The 21,451-nt window shown below is 32.9% G+C and overlaps 1 protein-coding gene across 1 annotated transcript; it reads left to right on the top strand.

The window, feature by feature from the left end:
- The first annotated feature begins 5 nt into the window (after window positions 1-5).
- On the top strand, window positions 6-18,085 carry LOC132756296 (uncharacterized). The gene is made up of 5 exons (XM_060747330.1): window positions 6-197; window positions 11,183-11,279; window positions 12,874-12,943; window positions 14,651-14,768; window positions 16,991-18,085. Exons 1-5 carry the CDS (start codon window positions 129-131, stop codon window positions 17,099-17,101), a joined length of 465 nt encoding a protein of 154 aa, XP_060603313.1. The 5' UTR covers window positions 6-128; the 3' UTR covers window positions 17,102-18,085.
- Window positions 18,086-21,451: the final 3,366 nt, after the last annotated feature.

Here is a 21,451-nt window from a genome sequence, read left to right on the forward strand (position 1 = left end):
CATGAAAATACGAAATTATTTAGTACCGTGTGCAAAAAAAAGTCGCCGGGTTACCTAGCAAAAACTAGTTCAACTTGAGTCCTCCATATCCTCTTTATTACACCTTGACAGTTCTCAGAAACAGCATCATGTCACTTCTTGCAAAGTGTGTTTTAGTCAGCGATGCAGTGAAAGGCGTAATCACTTTCAAACAAGATGTATGCTAAATTATTATGAAGTTCAAAGTAGTAAGAAAATGTGGGTGGGGTATACATGTAGTCTGTAATAGAAAAGTATTTTAATCAGTTTTAATCATAACTAGTACACCATTTTGCTGTATATAACTTTATATAGTTAATGTGTGAAATTGTGTGGTTACCCTTCAACTTACCTATGCAGTGGAAACCAAGTGAATGAAAGCAAAGTCAAATGGGCACAGATCCATTTTGTCCTAGTCCAACTAATTGTACTTCGCGACGAGATATTGTGCTATTTTCGTGTCTGGGCAATATCTCGCCTCTACGTACAACATAAAAAGTACCTTTTCTGTGGTGAAATTTGCGCCGGGATTTTGAGCGCAAGCTTTGGACCGTCTAAAATCGTATTATAATTCATATTTGAATAAATTTGTTACGATACCTTTAAAGATTACTCATTTCTACATCAATTTCATGTTTTATTTGTGAAAATATTCCTAACATAAAGATTTTGATAGAAAAGTAAACACATGAACCATCAAAATAAAGACATCGCTGCTAATGTCACGTGACAAATACACTATTAATAACTACACTGGTGTGTATGCGGTACTGCGTTACTGCATGAGAAACGCCGAAACACTCTTAGTAAAATATCAAGTTTAATGTTATATTTAAGACATTTATTTATGCAAAAAAATTAATAACTATGAAAGGATGAAAATATTATTTTATTGGGGCAGATGCAAAACTTATTCGTTATTGTCAGAGCGTTCTTAGAAATATCAGAATCATCATTATCTTTTTAGAAAAGCTACTCTGTAAATGGACTCCTCACAAAGCATTTTCTAGTTTATAAAAAAATATTTTGTTCAGCTTTCCCAGTCAATATAGGACATGGGACCTATTGGTAACTATAGATTTTTTTCCCACGATTATGATAAAAATAGGAATATGTTAATAGCAGAAACACGAGGTTTATATGTTTAAAGAGCAACGTACGGATTTTCCTAGTGCCTTAGCGACTACGAGAGGACACCATTCTAAGGAATTTGACAGTCTGTTATTTATATTAATGTTGATTAACTATTAAACGATATTTTCAATGTTCAAAATATTCATTATCAATAATAAAACGAATGAATGTCAAACGCGGTGCCTCGACATTATACATGTATGTGCGGAAACAACATTCCATGTATTTATTTATTTTTTTATTTTCTCATCCACGCAGGTCCATAATTCTGGCTAGTTTATTCCAAAAAGCTTTCTGAAGATGTTTATAGAAAGAAAAACACACACACATGTAGGAATGAAATTGTTTTAAAATGACCGTGGCACAGGGAAAAATACTCGGAAATTTATTTCATGAAACAGGTGCCAGCTTCATTTTTGTTTGTTGTTTTTTGTTTTGCAAAAGACTTTCATAATGTTGGTATACAGTAAAGATTTATTCCATACATTTCACTCTTATGCCGTCTAAGAAATTATTTTCTTCTATAAAATACACGCATGGCGAAGTGCGATTTGAAGAATCAACGCGGTTATTTTACAATGTTACATAAACAAAACGCTGCGCCGCTTCTTTCACAGAGGTGTAGGGTGTGGAGCTCAAAACGATTTTAAAATAAAGAAATGCATATTTGTCAATCCCAGCACATGTACTGATCCTGTATATATATATAAAAATACTTAATATAAGCCGTTTTGAAACAAAAATTCATATTTCAACGTCTATAATAATACACAAGATAAAAATGTTCGCCGGAAAAAATCCGCACACCTACCGTCAAAAACACCATGTATTTTATTCAATTTCCAATATTTTCACATAATCCTTTAGCCCACCGACACAGAAGATATAATTCTTCATGATGATGGTCAATTCTAAACTTCAACATCAATATAAACAACGCAACAGGAGATTATCGCCGTTTTACTCCATTTACAAAATCTTTCGACAAATTCAAACGTGGCACCCCAACGTTGACAAACATACATTTCTTTTAGATTTTTAAGGCATTTTGAGCTCCACACCCAAAGTGTCTGTGATTTCTTTGATTCTTGTCCAATCATATAAGATTTACGGGTTATGCAACACGTTTACTCATTTTAAACAATACTATGATACAGATTGCTACTGCCCCAAGTATTAAAGATGTTGCTTTGGAAAACGAACTTTTAAAATCGGCAAGAAAACACGGCGCCTCTTCAGTTCTTTTTTTTTTTCAATAATTTTTAACCTTTTAGTGTATTTAGACAGAAAACCAGAAAATAGTTCCTAAATATTAAATGAAAAGGTTGGTATATCTTGCGTAAATTCAGAGCCGGGAAAATATACCGAGAAAACTCGTGACCGTAACACATTTAAATTCTTACCACCGTTTAAACAATTTTCATAAATGAATTATAGAAAGAAATTTAAGCATAAGATTATCGTCTTTAAAATGAATCATCAAGTATATTTATAATTATAAATTGAAAAATAAATACATGTTATACCAATCTAAAAATAACTTTTCTTTACAATTTGGACCATGTCAGCATGGAAAATTGTTTAACTGATTCCGGATAGGAATCACGTACGGCTCCAATTTAAATACTTATCTATAAATCAAATTTATTTAAAACTTAATCTTATAAATTTTAAGTTGACACAAAGAATTTAAGTAAGAAAGAAACAGAACTACGCAGTGTCAACATTTCCGAAGTGTATATTGGTCAGCGTACCGGTGTCGGCGTTGTGGAATAGTTGACACGTAACGTTTCAAAAATAAATACATGGTTGAATATATTTTCTATACCGGAACAAAAACTTTTCTGGAACATCGCTTAAACAACACCCAAATATCCAGGCCATTACGGCATGCTATGATTATAGTCTTTTATTATACACGGATAAATGGTACATGTACACGTAGACAAACGAAAAATGGGCGCTCGGAGTAACGAGTTTTACTTTTCTGAAAACTGTTGAGGAATGAAAAATTAACACAAGAATTTACCATTTGAATTCAAAAAATCTTTCATAGCGTAATGCACGTTTGGAAAACAAAACTTTCCTAGGCAAGGAGTTGCTGTTTTTAATACGCAGCAAGTTGTAACTAACATAATTATTCTAACATAGATAATACTACAGAGTGGTGACAATATAAATTTTAATGAAATACAGTATCTATTTATCCTTTAATAAACATGTTTATAGAAAATTAAGAGGTCTAAATTAAAAGTTTCTCCGCATCATTTTAAAGATTTCAATCAATTAGAAAAAATAGTTAAAGATTATTTCCTGGCGATTTATTTTAATGTAGCAATAAATATAAATAATAATAACAACATTAAAGAATAATAAGCACTGTTTAACATTTTTATTCATATTTTTTTTGCCATGCAAAAATAAATGACAACATTCACGGTACCAAACAATATCGATTTTTAGCGTACATGTTACATTACTGTAGCAACATCACAATATGGCGGCGTTGGTACACAAACGAGACGGTGAAATGAAACTAACGTGGTTTACTTTCTTTTAAGTTGATAGTCTAGCACTTTTTGTGCTGTTGATTCCTTAAAATTGTATTGTTGAATAGATTCTTAGTTTAAATTGTCTGCATTTTTACATTAACATCGAAATCCACGTTTCACCACAGAAAGGTCTCCTTTTGGTTTTGACGTTAAAGCGAGATTCTGCCCCAGAACGAAAATATCTCAGAATCAAGCTTTGGCACGTCAATATATTTTGACTACATTTTGTCCTAGTCAAAATATATTGACGTGCCGAAGCAAGATTCTGAGATATTTTTGTTCAGAGGCAGAATCTCGCTTTTAGAGGCGAGATATTGACCAGACACAAAAATAGCACAATATCTTGTCACGCAGTAAAGGTCTACAATTAGTTGGACTACATTTTGTCCTAAAGATGCTAGTCTCATTGATATAAGTAAGTATACTCGAACCCCATGATACCGGTAACTCCATGGTACCGGTATATTCACATATCTCGCGATATTATTGTCAACGCCACCTACCGAGCGTTTATATTGACATGCTCCCAGTAATAGTGGCTATTTCAAAGTTTTTAAACATTTTCATGAGTTTCTGAAGGAAATATTTCACATATCCTACCTTATTTTTATTTTACTATCCTATTCCTCCATTGCATGAATTGGTCACTCTACAAAACACTTTTTTTTCCAAAAAAATAAAAAATGACAGGTGGTGACGTCATTCAACCTCCATTACATGTCACTTGACCTTTTGACATCATTTTTGGCGGAAAAAAAATCTATGGAAAGCCATTAGTGCATATAAAATAGTTTGTGAAAATTAAAAAGTCAGTTTCATTCAGTCCTTTAAGGGAGACTGTGTAAAGTGCCATATTGATATTTAATCTTCATCATATAAATAAATTACTGCTCGCCAATTTTTTAAGCCAATCACCGACGAGGATTTTTCAAATTTTCAGGTTTCAAATCTTAATAGAACAGATTTTATATAAACTGGACGTTTTATATTATAAAACGCAAGTGGGCGGGGCTAAGTTTCGAAGGGCGCTAAAGTGAAATATACGCATGTGCAGAGATCTTGAAGTTTACTCCTACTAATCAATATTTATGCATCATGTTTTTTTCCGTACACGCACGTGTATATCGTCACTACCGCATAGAATTAAAAAAAGAGGTTCATTGAAATGAAAACAGGCAAAATAACAGTAAAAATGTTTTTATTACTTACGGAACCAGTATCATTTTATTATTTCCAAATAAAAAGTTCACTTATTCCAACAAAGTATGTATGTACTATTTCTTAATTTTTATGTAAATATTACAGCCCGTGCCGCTGCAAAACCGAAAGTAGGGTGTTTTTATTAATTTTACATTTATTTTTGACAATATACTGCCATTTATTCGAAGATGATATTTATATGAACATAATTAATATGTATGATGCATATATAATCAAGCTACAGGTTCAGTTCAGCTCGAAAAATATGTCGAAGTGACGGGCGAGGCAAGACATGTCAACTTTTTGTAGCTTATTGTGAAGTTGCAGTATATCAAAATTGGGCACATGACAAGTCAGCACATAAATAAAACATTCTAGTGTTCCGTGGTACAGTATACATCTTTTCTACGTGTCATACCTCCTTTCCTTATTACAATAAATTTTTACTGCATTGTTATCCATCGCTGGTTTGATTTTAACAGAGAATGACCTGTGTATGTTCAAAGAGGGTACTGTTTGAAGAGGGTACCGATATGGATATGCACCGTGATATTGTCTGATTTACCTGACAGAATGCGGGAATAAGCTATGCAAAACACGTGACCCGAAAATGTGTACCGCTACCTCTTCCAAATATGGTTATATACATTTAGGCTATCGTGTGACGTCACGCAGTGTGTTGGGCGGAAAAAATGGGCGGAGCACTAAGCCGGTTAGAGTGCATATTGGATGTTCTTTGTAAATAAGAAAGCTACAGTCGCTTCGCAAGCTCCGCTCCTTTTTTGCTTTCTTATTTACGAAGAACACCCAATATGCACTCTAACCTATACATAGATTAAATGATATAAAAGGACCAGAAAATCACAACAACGCTAAAATTAAGTGAAGGGGGGAATTTTTGAATCCAGTCACATGGTATAATATACACCTGCAATTGGGAGTGTAAGATTCTAATACAGAGATCCCTTGGGGGTGATAAAAGAGGAACAGTAAACTATTGAAACACACGTTTTTATGTTGTTTTTAAGTTTGTTTTTTAGATATGAATACAAGAATGCTAAAATGATATTTTTGCTATTAAAACTGCAATGGCTTTCCATATAAATAACATTTTTACCAGTGCACCGGTAGCATGAAGTCTGTTTAACTACGTCATACAAAATGGTCGACCATTGTTTACATTTGTAGTGAGCGAGAATTTCATAGTAACAGAACTCTGTAATGCATTTTTAAGAGGATTAAATGTTAATGAAGTTGTTTATCCCTTCTTTTTATCAAGTTAGTAAAATTTTATATGAAAAACACCTTGTATAAAATATGTACACCGGAATCGTGGAGACCCGGGCTAAGTAAGTAAGTAAAGGCTTTATTTATCGAGGCTACACATTTGGTTTCCCAATCTTCCATATGGGCCTCTAATAAAAACATAATTTACAATATATACAACTACAATATTACAAAAATAATTGTTAAATATTTACAGTCCATTCATAGCATAATACATGTCAAAGAAGTACATATCAAATTAAAAGAAGTGGGAAATACGTTTTAAGTGGTACATCAAATGATTGGATTCTAATTTTGTTATAAAATGATTAATTTAATGATGAGAAATGCCAGGATAGATATGGAAGCTTGAAATTCCTGAACTGTTTTAGATTTTTTTATGTTGAGAGGGATATTATTCCATAATTTAGGGCCAGAGTATACTAGGGATTTTCTGAAAAATTCTTTCTTAGGTCGTGGAACAGCTAGGTCTGAACTAATTGTAGATCTTAAGTTGCGCTCATGTTTTTGGTGTACAAATTGGAATTTACTTTGCATGTATTGTGGATATGGTAGGTTATTGATAGATTTAAATATTATGATTGCTTTTTTGTATTTCATTCTTTCATCAAATCTCATCCAATTTAGTTCTTTAAACAAATCACTGGAGGGTGCATCATAACTTTTATCTAGAATTATTCTTGCTGCTCTTTTTGGAAATTTTATGATATCATTGATCAGATCATTGCTGCAATTGCCCCAGATATGACCTAAACAGGCTGGTGAAAATGCCCGATCGGGTTTATGTCATAAATTAAAAAAATCATATTTCTAGAAAAGAAGTTAAGATATTTCTTTTAATCTTTGTCAGTTTATTGAGAATAATATTTGACATAAACAGAAAGAAAAATATTTGGCTACTGTCACTTTGGTGAGAATTATTTCCCCTTTTTCGTGTTTTAATAACACATAATTTTTGAAGTCCTTAAAAAGTATGTTACGCATGCAAAGTGTAAAACAAATAAGTTAAATAACTTCTTTATGCTGTAATTCATTGCGCCAACACCTGTCAGCATACATTTCATTCAGTTTTCAGAGAAAACTTCAAAATAGAGGAAAACAGAATCCCAAAAGAAAGTCCACCACAACAAAATTGAAAATGTTGCTGGCTCGGTTTGATTGAGCCTGTTCATGGAAGGTACTGGAAAGTGCAAGTTACCGTCCACACCCCCTGGCACTGGCTTAAGCAGAATTCAAAATTTAACACGAAAATGGTGAAATTTTGAATTAAGAAACATCCGCAGATGTTTTCATACGGCGGTTATCATAGAACCTTCAATGTGACAGTAGTGCCATTCCATGAAAAGCGACGTATGGTCCCCAAGTAAAAGAATGCTTATGCCCTAAACGAGAAAACAATGGGTGAAACTAAAGTATAATGTTCAGTGTTAAAGAATTATCAAAATATAAGTGCCAGAAACAGAATATTTAATTTATGTAATAAAGGTACTGGCGCAATAATCTAGAGCAAAATGAAGTTGTTGGAAACATTTCTATTTAGAATTTTACATTACAATATCATTTTTATGACCTTCAAATATTTTGTGTCTAGAAAATGGGAAAAAAGGGAAATAATTCTTGGAAAATTAACGATAACAGAAGTATTTTTATTTTGATTTGTATCATATATCAATGCTTAATAAACAAAACAAGTGAGATAGAAACATATTAATTATTTTTCTAGAAATATGATATTCTATGTCTTAAGTCCAATTGGGCATTCTCACCAGCCTGCTTAAATATGTTTAATCTTGTTTTGTTATTCATGTAATATGATATCAATATAAAATATGAAAAAGGCAAAGCCTCAAAGCCAGCTCGATTTTCTTTAACTGTGAAATAGTATAAAATAGTTGTTCATTTTTAGCTCGACTTTTCTATGAAAAGGGGAGCTATCCTACTCGCCCCGGCGTATTGAGCTTGGTTAAGTTTTTTGTACCACCTCACTTTATTTCAAAACCATTGGAGGTATTGCTTTGAAACTGACCATACTTGTTTACCATCACGACCTTCATCAACAGACAAGAGGACATAACTCTGTCAAGGTTTTTGACAGAATTATGCCCCTTTTTGACTTAGAAAATACATTGAATATGGGTAAAATCCACTTATTGCCTTAACCCTTTGAGATATTGCTTTGAAACTTTTAATGCTATTTCACATCATTACCCCCATCTGTACGCAAGAGAAGGTAACTCTGTCAAGGATTTGTTTTAAAAATTAAGGCCTTTTATCGACTTAGAATCTTGGTTAAGTTTTTAGTACCAGTCCACTTTTTGACTGAACTGTTTGAGATATTAATTTGAAAGTTGGAATACTTGTTTACAATCATGATTCCCAAACATGTCCAGGAGAAGGTAATTCTGTCAAAGATTTTATTTGAATTATGGCCCTTAACTGTCAATGTTTTGACTTAAACATTTCAAACTTTGCTGCAGTGTTCAAGGGTATCACACAATTCAGTAAAATAATTCTTCACTAAATATCTTAATGCTCATGGCCATTGTTCACTTTAAAAATACAGAGATTCTTGTATTGCCTTTTACTGCAAAAACTTTTTTTATTGGCAAGCAATAAAAAAGTCGAGCGCGCTGTCTTACGGACAGCTCTTGTTATTTTACATTTTCCGTTTTAAAATTGTCATTCGGTATTTTATACACTGCTTCAGTTTATTCTGGTTCCCTGACCTATTATGGTTTCCATTAGGGTCTTTCAAATAGAATATTTTTTGATTGATACATCAAAACATTAGCTTTAATTTTATTTTTGAAGGGTATTGTAATGCACCAGATCATGGTCGGTGGATAACCTAATCACGTGACCCAGCCGAGACAACTTTTTTCATAAAATTGGTCGGACTCCAGACCATTCTAATTGAAAGATACTGTTCCCATATAAGTGCGCAGGACACAACTCTAAGCTTCCGTTTTCAATCAGAATACCTCAGCTTTTATCGTTCTCTTGTAATTCGAAAAGTTGCGATGTGTCAGTTCGGTACTTCGGACCAAAGTTTGCAAAACCATCACTATCTAGCAGGTACTTGCGTTACCGTAAAGCTCGCTTTGCGAGCAGGCCCTTCGGGTCAGCTCTTCGAGCTCACTATTAAAAAAAATTTGAAATAGAAATTTTTTTTTTTATTTTTGTTATATTGTTATAGACAAGATATGCAACATCTGAGTACGAAAATTATGGGTATGTCTGTTCCTGGTGTCAAAATTTTCCACCCGGTGGTTATATCGTCTGATTTTAGCATGGAATCAATGCAATATATATTTTTCTATCAACACTATGAACAGATCCTTAATTGCACGCAAACTGCCGCAGGAAAACCCGAAAGTCAGAAATCACCCAGGTTTGAAAGATGAGACAGTCGTGTCATGTACATTGTAGCATAGTATTTATGCTTGAAATACATCAACAAAGAGATCAAATGAGTCAAACACACATGCAAACATAAAAAAAATCTTTTGGGTAGGGGCAAATTTATTGGGTAGGTAGGGGAAACAAATTAAATTTTATTTTAGGCCTGAGTTGACCCAGATTTGTTGGAATACCTTGCTGATTATCTTTGAGTTAAATATTATATCTTTGGGATCGAAATACTCTTGACTCTCCACATACTTTTATTGGAAGTGCAATTATGTTATAAGACTGTGGCATCTTTCCGCAACATTCAGAAATGTATTGAAACTTTAGTGTATATTTAAAATATTATGACAATCACATAATACGGTTTTAGTAGTTTAACATTTTCTTATTTACCTGTTGCAAAGTAATACAGAATGGGTAAAATTTAAAATTGTTTTGATATTCGTATTTTTGTGAATCAAATTTTGAATATTGAAATAAAATTATTCAATAATCTGCTTTGTTAGTTCGAATTAATTTTATAAAATACGCAATTGATTTTTTTAAAAAGGGTATCAAAACCCATTTAAATAAATAAAATACGCAATTGTCTTCAAAACCCACGCGTATTGTCATTTTCATCACCACAAAATTAACCTGTCATACGCTGGTAGTTTTGGACAAATTATATGGATAAGCATCCTATCCGAATATCTCCAAATCAAATGCTAACTAATTGACGGTCTCCGGTCTTTGAAGGTCCCCGGTTTCCAAAGACCAGCGAAGCCATATCAATAAAGCAAGAGACCGTCGATCAGGTTGACGGTCTTTACAGACCGGCAGAGACTGTTGATCAGGTTGACAGTCTTTACAGACCGGCAGAGACTGTTGTTTTTGCGGGGACGGTCAATAAGTAGGTCCCAGCTGTATGCAATATGGCATCGTACAAAGGGACGAAAGAAAAAAAAATTGAATACCCAATTGACTTTAAAATCATAGGGTATGGAGTTTTGGAATACCCAATTAAATGGAGCTAATACCCAATTCCAAAGGAAATGATGGAGTAATACCCAATTTACATTCAAAGCTTATCTGTTGCTCTGACAATTAAGGATATTGGTGATATATTGATTAGAAACAATATTGATGTATTGTCAGTATTTTTCTGTCAACAACAGATTGACAACCTTGGAAATATTGATAATTTTGACTAAATAATTAAAAGTCTTAAAATTATGAAAATTCACCCAAAACATAATACAGAAACAGGTGTCCATGTGTAAAACCATGCCGTTGTTATGTGATGGACATATATGTATGTATTTCATAGTTGTGATCAGAAAAAAAATATCATGCAATTGACATATAAAAACAAGACAAAACAAATGTATAAACAAAACATCATTTTAACAGATATGAAAGTGAATTCTAGGCAATCATCAATTTGTTGGTGTATCATTGATATTTGCTATTTGATATCAATGTCGATGGTCTATATGCTTTGCGCTGAATGAAAGACAGCTCTAATATTGATAAACAATTGTATTTAATGATAGTCTTAGTTATGCAGATTGCAGAATAAATGAGACATGTTTTATTTTCAGACTGCTAAAAAAACTGTGACCGTAACTGGAAGTATAAGTGGTTTGAAGCCAGGTCAACATGGATTCCACGTACATGCATTTGGTGATAACTCAGATGGTAATTTTTTTATTTCTTGTATAATATGTATAAAGGGAATTTGTTTTGAATGACATACAGTCAAACATGTGCTAAAGAGTAGAACATTTTAGAGGTCATGTCACAGCTCAAAGTTCAAACTAGCAATATTGATCTGATTTATTTGTTTTGACCTGCTTGAAGGATACTGATAATACCTACTTCAAATGTATCTCTAATTGAGATATTATGCTAAACTCGGGTGCTAGATGCTCAGTTTTATGGTTGAGATCACAGAAAAGTTAAAATCAGCAAATGTTCATCTCATTGAAAGCTGGCCTTGACAAATCCACTTGCTCGCTAGCATTTGCCCGACAGGGCGAGTGAGATTCTCCTGATCCAATGATGTTTCTCTAAAGATTTAATGTAAATGAATTTTTCCGGTAAAAAAGATCAAACTGCAGATGGCATTTCAATCGTAATACTGTCAAATGAAAACTGGAAATTGACCTTATGACTAGGAATAAAACTTGACCAAACGTGAATGGTGAATCAATTCCATAATGACAGCAGCACTTGAAAATGTTCTATGCATACACGTTCGGTAATGTTTTATACTTGATAAAGAGGTCGATTTTTTAGCAGAGTACACGCATGCGTTAAAATAAGTATTCAAGTTATGTTGAAGATTTTAGAGATCTATCAAAAGAATGAAAAGTATTATAATCATTATTAAACAATATGTAAATAAAGGCAATTATATCAATATAGACCCGGTAAATAGCAAATTTGAGTTTTATGTTTGAGTTTTACAAATTTTGTCCATCAAATTGCAGGGCGAGTACATTTTATGAAGGGTCACTCGCCCAACCAGCAGGGCGAGTGACCCTTGAAAAATTCATCGAGGACTTGAAAGGATGTGCAAAATCTGCATCAGACACTAGTTTAAGATCAAGGTTACAATTTAAGGACAGCTGTTGGTGCAAGAAAATTTCAATTTTCTTTTGAGTTTTGGAACTGCTTGAAGATGATTCTAGATTAAAATGTTTACCGGGTATGCCTTTACCACAGTATGCAAGTCCCACATACCAAAGTCTCTTGCTATTATTGAATTATATTGGATAGCTTATATTTTAGATGAATGGTTGTTCTATCAGTGTCATTTCATGTCTTAACTACTACATCAGTGCTATCAAGGATCAGTTGGGTCATTTTGGTTGGGTTCAATATATTAAAATTGATAAACAGCAATATTAGATTGCAATGGGTGCAATAAGAACTCACTTAGAAGAGCCTGGCAAGAATATAGGTTTTTGTTTATGCTTAAACACAGCACATTTTCAGCTAAATATGATAAAAATAATGTTTATGCCATTGATTCTCAAGTAATACAGTGATTAATGAAGATTAAGATGCATTGGAATATCAGGTTATGATATTATAGTATGTGTTTCAGTTCACCATTGTATAGTGTTATTGTACTTAATTTTTAAAAATATCAAGGGTAAATTAACAGCTATTATTTTCTACAATATACTAGTTCTGTTGTTCTTTTATATATTTTCCATTCAAATATATATATACATAAATGTTAATGATTTAAAATGTAAATATTTTTGTCCATTCATTGATTCAGGTTGTACAAGTGCAGGTCCTCACTATAACCCAGATAATGTTGATCATGCTGGACCTACTGATGAAAAGAGGTAATATATTGTTGCATCCCATTCGGATGAGTTAACTGTTGTTGACTGTTATATGTTCTGTTTGACTTAGAAAGACGGACAGACGCAAATCAGACGACACACTTATGGATATAATGTTAATATGATACTATAAGTGAACATAAGAACATTCAAGTTCAACTAAATTTTTATTATGTAAGTGCTTAAAAAATCAACCTTGCCAATTCTGTAAAATCTGACAACACGAATTTTCGAATTTCAATATACGATTGTGCTTACAAAAATTAAGATATGATTCAGATAAGTGCTGGCGCTTGTGTAACTTACAATAAATAAACCAGTAATAAATAAAGGGAGAAACAGGAAAAATTTTCATTTCTTCAATTTGAATTTTTCTACCCATATTCTATAAATGTCCTCGAAATGAATACACTAAGCAGTCACAGGAACAAAATCTTTCTCCTTATAAAGAATATAAGAATCTTACATTGGCTGCTGTTACAGACTGGAATATCTAGCTTGAGGGTAACTGTTTACGGTGGTTACGAGGCTCTGCAGAGTTTTCGCTAAGCAGTTACCCGAAAGCTAGATATTCCTGTCTCTGACGACAGCCGGTGTTTGATTCTTTTTCTTGCATATTACAAATTTATGATATAATGAAAAGAAATTACAAAACAATTTTGAGCTATTGCTTCATTCAGCATGTTGTTCCTGTTGTCGTCAACAAACTTCAACATTAATCATATTCTTTTTATTTATAACTGTATTATCTTCATACTTGGATTCAACAATTCTTTGGACAAGACCTGCCAGTCCCTGATATTGATTTCAACACATAATTGACCTTTACCTTGAAGGTCAAATTATTGGATATAGCTCGATTTTTGCTGTAATTTGTTTTGATTTGTAATCAGAGAATGTCTTCATGCTTGTCTTCATACTTGAATACAACTACCTTTAGCACAAGATTTTCAAGAAAATCAAATTTGACTTTTAACTGATCTTGACTTTTAAATCCGGCTTAAATTGTCATAATTTTGTTATTTATTGACATACACTGTACTTGATTCATACTAGAAATAAACAATACTATGACAACATTGACATGTTGAATAATAGATAATCTTTAAATGACCTGGTCAAATACAAAATTATAATTAAATTTTGTAAAAGAAAATGTTTTCTAAAAAAAAATCTTAGAGAACCTCTGATTACAATGTTCTTCATCTTAGAAATAAGATAAAGTTGAGCATATGCCCCGCTTGGCAGTGGCTGTTGTTCAGTTTGTTACAATTTCAGCCACTCATTTTTAAAAGATTTTAAAAAAGTTCTAACATGGTCAAAATTCTTCTGAACTGCTATAGATACGAGAGCTATTTTATCTTTTGATAAACATTTTAGTTTATTGGCTAGTTTTCCCGACAGGGACTTTGGATTCTTTCATGTGAGGAAGCTATCCATCTAGCTTATGGAATGTCAGTGGTTCTACTCAGGTGCCTGTTCATGCCTGAAATAATGCACGAAAAGGCACCTGAGGTCTTCCTCCACCAGTAAAGCTGGAATGTCGCCAAATGACCTATACTGTGTTGGTGTTACCTAAAACCCAATCAAACAACAACAAAAAATATATATATATTGACTAGTTTATTGACTGGTTTCAGATAAGAGAGCTATTTAATCTTTTGATAAACACTTTAGTTGATTGACTAGTTTATTGGTTGATTTCAGACATGTTGGTGATTTAGGTAATGTGACAGCTGATGAGAATGGATGTTGTAATGTAAACATTACAGACAGTGTGATCAGTCTTACAGGGGAAAGATCTATCATTGGTAGAACACTTGTCGTATGTATTATTACTTTATGTCATTTTCCAAAAGAACATTTCCATATCGGTATATTATCCTATTTAGTTCCATGTTTACATGTATTATATTTCAAGGCTTTTTAAAACTCAAAGCAAAGCGTATAAAAAAAATTCTCCTAGCAATTGTGAGTTCAAATCCAACAAGGGAATTTGGACTACTTATTTCGAAGTAGCTATTTAGATAGATTTATATGGAAGGTTGCTGGTTCTACTTCAAAATTCTTCAATGTAAAATACAATAAGAGCATGCATGGAGAGGAAATTGAATTGAATAATTGCTATATGACCATAACAATGACATGTCACTCATCTCAAGAAATGTTTGCTTAGTAACATAACATAACGGTTTAATACAGGTATGATTATGACATAACATTGTATTTGTTGATTGTTGAACATGTTATAGTCATGATGAACTATTAAGTAAGAGGCTGCTTATTCTTTGCATACTATATGAAAATTTATAAACCAAGAAAGATTTGTTCTGACTTTAGTGTGACTACACAGAAAATTGTAAGAGCAAATTATCAGGAAATGCTTCGTTGTTTCAGCCTTGAATGATAAATTTACTTGTGTTTTCATAATCATAGTGAAGTTTCTATAGCTGAAATAGACTGTTCAAACTTTTTAACTATGTAAATTGCAGAAAATTGTCAAGCTTGCATTTGGGATTTTGGTTAACACTCTTATGCTGATAAATTTCTATTTTAAACTTTTTAGCTCGACTATTCGATAAGAATAAGTAGAGCTATTGTAGTCATCCGAGCGTCGGCGTAACCACTTATGTTAACGTTTTTGTAATAGTTCAAATATTTTCAAAGTCCATTGACATATGGCTTTGAAACTTTGCACACTTGTTCACCATCATGACCCCAACCTGTAGACAGGAGGAGGTAACTCTATCAAGCATTTTGACAGAATTATGCCCCTTTTTCGACTTAGAATTTACGTTAAAGTTTTTGTAATAGTTCAAATATTTTCAAAGTCCATTGACATATGGCTTTGAAACTTTGCACACTTGTTCACCATCATGACCCCAACCTGTAGACAGGAGGAGGTAACTCTATCAAGCATTTTCACAGAATTATGCCCCTTTTTGACTTAGAATTTACGTTAAAGCTTTTGTATTAGTTCAAATATTTTCAAAGTCCATTGACATATGGCTTTGAAACTTTGCACACTTGTTCACCATCATGACCTCAACCTGTAGACAGGAGGAGGTAACTCTATCAAGCATTTTGACAGAATTATGCCCCTTTTTAGCTCGACTATTCGATAAGAATAAGTAGAGCTATTGTAGTCACCCGAGCGTCGGCGTAACCACTTATGTTAAAGTTTTTGTAATAGTTCAAATATTTTCAAAGTCCATTGACATATGGCTTTGAAACTTTGCACACTTGTTCATCATCATGACCCCAACCTGTAGACAGAAGGAGGTAACTCTATCAAGCATTTTGACAGAATTATGCCCCTTTTTCGACTTAGAATTTACGTTAAAGTTTTTGTAATAGTTCAAATATTTTCAAAGTCAATTGACATATGGCTTTGAAACTTTGCACACTTGTTCACCATCATGACCCCAACCTGTAGACAGAAGGAGGTAACTCTATCAAGCATTTTTTTTACTATCAAGCACTAAGAATAGTCGAGCGTTGCTGTCCTACCGACAGCTCTTGTTCGACTTAGAATTTACGTTAAAGTTTTTGTAATAGTTCAAATATTTTCAAAGTCCATTGACATATGGCTTTGAAACTTTGCACACTTGTTCACCATCATGACCCCAACCTGTAAACAGGAAGAGGTAACTGTATCAAGCATTTCTTTTTACTATCAAGCACTAAGAATAGTCGAGCATTGCTGTCCTACCGACAGCTCTTGTTATCCCTCTTGATATTATCATTATCTGCTATTTTCTTATAACTTTAAACATGTGATGATTATTTAAAGAAACATTCACAGACTGTTTCATTGTGAAAGTAGTTCATTATTTGAGCTACTTTTGTCTGGTAAAGGTTAAACCTGTTACTTTGATTTAGATAATTAAGAACAAAATGAAGGTCATTCAAAAGGCTTGAAAGTGATGAATATCCCAAATACATTTTAACTTGTATCCATGATAATAAAAGGCTGAGTGTTAATGTAGTAAAAGTTCACTGAACATTTTGGTAAGCAATATAATCAAACAATCAATTTATCTTTAGGTTCACGCTGATGTTGATGATCTTGGTAAAGGTGGTCACGAGTTGTCAAAGACGACTGGAAATGCTGGAGGAAGACTAGCATGTGGTGTTATTGGAATTGCCAAGGAATAAATGACACTATGTCAGGGATAGCATACAGACAATGCAAATTTCAAGTGCTTATATTGATACACCTTTTGAAGTTTTAATATATGTACTATAATCTATTCCATCACAAAATTAAGAATTCCTTTGCCTTTGTATTATGTATGAGAATGATTTAGAATGATTTTGATCAAAGCTTCTTAAAGCGATAATCTTAAATTCTGAGAAAATTAGTAAAATTATTATAGTTCCTTCCAAATTTTAAGTATTCTCGTACCTATATGTGTTAAAATTGCTAGAAAAATATTGCTACTGTTATCAGAATAAGAAGAAAATAAATACATTTTCTATCACAGTGTGATTGGTTATTGAATTGTTACAGAATACATGTTAGAAATATGTAAAATATTGTAATGTAAACATGTTGTTATATTTTTGTATTTCATTGTATATCAATGTTAAAGTACCAAATAATAAATGAATATGTTTCTGAAGATATCTAGTTTCTACAAAAAAAATATATATATAAATAAAAATGTAGGTATTTAAAATTACAAGTAACATTTTTAAATGCAGAGTTCATTTATGTACATTATTCTGAGAATAAAAATATTATTGATATCAAAAGAAGAAAACAGAAAATATATTTTAACAATATTCATTATGTTCTATGGAAAAAAAAATCTATGAAAAAATTCTTAATTGTTGTTTGTGTTCAATGACGTGTATTTTGATATCCAAGTCAGGCTATTATATATATGGCAGCTGTCTTCTCCAGAGATATTCCAATGACCTCCCCCGTAAATGTATCAAAAATATCAATTATAATCAGTTAAATGAGCGACTGTATGATGGAAACTATGTATATATATTTAATTATGGTGTATGTTTGATTAAATCATTGAGTGATGTTCTTGATTTCTTTGCTGTAATTATGGAATGTGATTTTGTATTTGTGCACTAATTATGTATCTGTTATCAAAATAGATTAGTCAGAAGTACTGCTAACAAGTTTTATTTTTATTTTTTTTCTCCCTATGTTATTAATGTTATGCTACACCAAATGAGTTATACCCAAGAGTTATTGTGGCTAATATAATATAGTTGTTTCTCTGTCATTCTGCATGGGAAATTATGAGTATACACTTAACATCAGGATTACATGCATCAGTATTTTGGTAATTTCTCAATATCTTAATTAGTGTCATTTTCCAGTTTCTGAATTCTTGCACTGACTGGGCTTTTAATGAATAGCGCAATATTGATAATTCATTGATTCACAATTTAGAACATTTATACAATTTAAAACCCATTTCTTCATGTGTTGTGAAAATATCGTTCTACTTTGTGTAAATGAAAAAGTCCACTCTGCTATTTAATGTTCATAGGTCTGTAAGATACAAATTGTATGATAACAAGAACAGAAGTTTTTTTATATCCCCCGCCGAAAAGGCGGTGGGGGATATAGAAATAGTCTCCGTCAGTCCTTCTGTCCGACATTTTTGTCCGGAGCATATCTCTAAAAGTATTTGAGTAATCAACTTATTAAGGAGGAATGTTGTGCACAAGAAAGATAACTCTTCCCTATTCAATTTTTGAGTTATTGCCCTTTAGTCTTTTTCATGCTATTTTGTCCAGAGCTTATCTCAAAAAGTATTTGAGATATCAACTTGAAACTTCATAGGTGGATGGATCTCATTGAGGAGGAGTGCAATGCACAAGAATGATTACTCTACCCTGCATAATTTTTGAGTTATTGCCCTTTGTTATTTTTCAAAATTAATTTATGTCCAGAGCATAACTCAAAAAGCCTTTGAGATATCATTATGAAACTTCAGAGGTGCATAGATCTCACACAGGAGGTGTGCAGTGCACAAGAAAGATAACTACCTTTCATAATTTTAGAGTTATTGCCCTTTGTTATTTTTCATACCTAATTTTTCACCCGAGTGGAGCGTAACTCAAAAGTGTTTGAGATGTCAACATGAAATGTCATAGGTGGATAGATTTTATTGAGGAGGAATACTGTGCACAAGAATGATAACTCTTCCCTGTACAATTTTTAAGTTATTGCCCTTTGTTCTTTTTCATACTATTTTGTCCGGAGCTTATCTCAAAAAGTATTTGAGGTATCAACTTGAAACTTCATAATTGGATGGATTTCATTGAGGAAGAGTGCAGTGCACAAAAATGATAACTCTACCCTGCATAATTGTTTAGTTATTGACCTTTTTTTATTTTTCAAAATTAATTTTTGTCCAGAGCATAACTTAAAAGGCCTTTGAGATATCATTATGAAACTTCATAGGTGCATAAATCTAACTCAGGAGGTGTGCAGTGCACAAGAATGATAACTCTACCTTTTATAATTTTTGAGTTATTGCCCTTTTTTATTTTTTAGCTCACCTGTCACAAAGTGACAGGGTTAGCTTTTGTGATCGCTTTTCGTCCGGCGTCCGTCCGTCCCTGTAATTTTCTGGTATATTTACATATTCTATGCCACGTATAATTTTACCTTATAAATCTGTCAAATCTTACTCTATTTTTATGCCCCCCTTCGAAGGAGAGTGGGTATATCACTCTATTGTTTTGCTAATGTCGATCTGTTCATCGGTAGACCAAATGGTTTCCACTGATTATCTTGAAAACTATAATTGGTCTTTACTAGTAGATGACCCCTATTTATTTTGGGATTAGTTCAAAGGTCAAGGTCACAGGGGCCTTTAATGTCAGCATGGTTTCCGCTGATTATCTTGAAAACTGCATCACAAAGTCTTCATATAGTGATTGGTCATAACTAGTAGATGACCCCTATTGATTTGTGGGTCAAAGGTCAAGTTCACAGGGGCCTTCAATGTCAGAATATCTGGTTACTTTTTACCACAAAGTCTTCATATTTCACATATTGATTGATCATAACTTGTAGATTACCCCTATTGATTTTTGGATCACTAGGTCAAAGGTCACAGGGGCCATGAATGGTAGTATGATTTCCGCTTATTATCTTGGATACTATTTATCACAAAGTCTTCATATTTCACATATTGATTGGTCATAACTAGTAGATGACCCCTATTGATTTTTTGGTCACCAGGTCAAGGTAACAGGGTCCTTGAATAGTAGTATGATTTCTTTAAAGCTGATTATCACATAGTCTTTATATTTCACATAGTGATTGGTTATTACTAGTAGATGACCCCTATTGCTTTCAGAGTCACTAGTTCAAAGGTCAAGGTCAAAAATGTCTGGAATGTCAGAATGGTTTCAGCTTGTTATCTCGAAAACTATCACAAAGTCTTCATATTTCACATACTGATGGGTCTTAACTACCAAGTGCCCCCTATTGATTTTGGGGTCAAAGGTCAAGGTCACATTGTCCTTGTATGTTAGTATGGTTTCTGCTCTTTATCTTGAAATCTTTTTATCACAAAGTCTTTCATAACTTTTATTAGGTGACCCCAATTATTTTTGGTCACTAGGTCAAAGGTCAAGGTCACAGGGGCCTAATATCAGAATGGTTTTGGCTCATTATCTTGAAAACTATCTCAAAATCTTCATTATTTTTTCTTTTTTTTCATTACTGAATACTTCCATGTACCCATTTATGGCAATTTTCTATAACAAAATAACCAATTATGTGTGTCAAGGTTTTTTTTTGTCGCCTCCACTGAGTAGTGGTGACATATAGGGATCAATTCTCCGTCGTCCGTCCGTCACAAAAATTGTCCGAACGACTCCTCATAAACTATTGGTGCAATTTCATCCAAACTTTACAGGAATGATCAGTACCAAGTTTAGTTGTGCATATTGTCAACATTTTCCAGTTCAATGATTTTTGTTAGAGTTATGGCCCTTTAATAATTTTTATTTTTAAAGTTCGTCTGGATTACTTCTCTTATACCACTGATGCAATTTCAATGAAACTTTACAGGATTGATCTGTAGCTCAAGTCCTTGCTCATATTGCACGGGTTTTCCTGTTGAATGATTTTTGGCCGAGTTATGGCCCTTTGATAAAAAGGTGTTTTTTTTAAGTGTGTTGCCAGATACACAAAAGCTCGTCCGGACTACTCCTTAAACTACTGGTGCAATTTTATCCAAACTTTACAGGAATGATCAGTACCAAGTCTAGTTGTGCACTGTCCATCCGTCCATTACAAAACTTGTCCGGACTACTCCTCATAAACTACTTGTGCAATTTCATCCAAACTTTACAGGAATGATCAGTACCAAGTCTAGTTGAGCATATTGTCAGCATTTTCCGGGTCAATGATTTTTGTCAGAGTTATGGCCCTATAATAATTTTTATTTTTTTAAGTTTGTCTGGATTACTTCTCTTATACCAATAATGCAATTTCAATGAAAATTAACAGGATTG

Source organism: Ruditapes philippinarum, unplaced genomic scaffold (assembly GCF_026571515.1).
Source record: "Ruditapes philippinarum isolate M1 unplaced genomic scaffold, ASM2657151v2 ctg6141_1_1_1_1, whole genome shotgun sequence".
NCBI classification, from domain to species: Eukaryota; Metazoa; Mollusca; class Bivalvia; order Venerida; family Veneridae; genus Ruditapes; species Ruditapes philippinarum.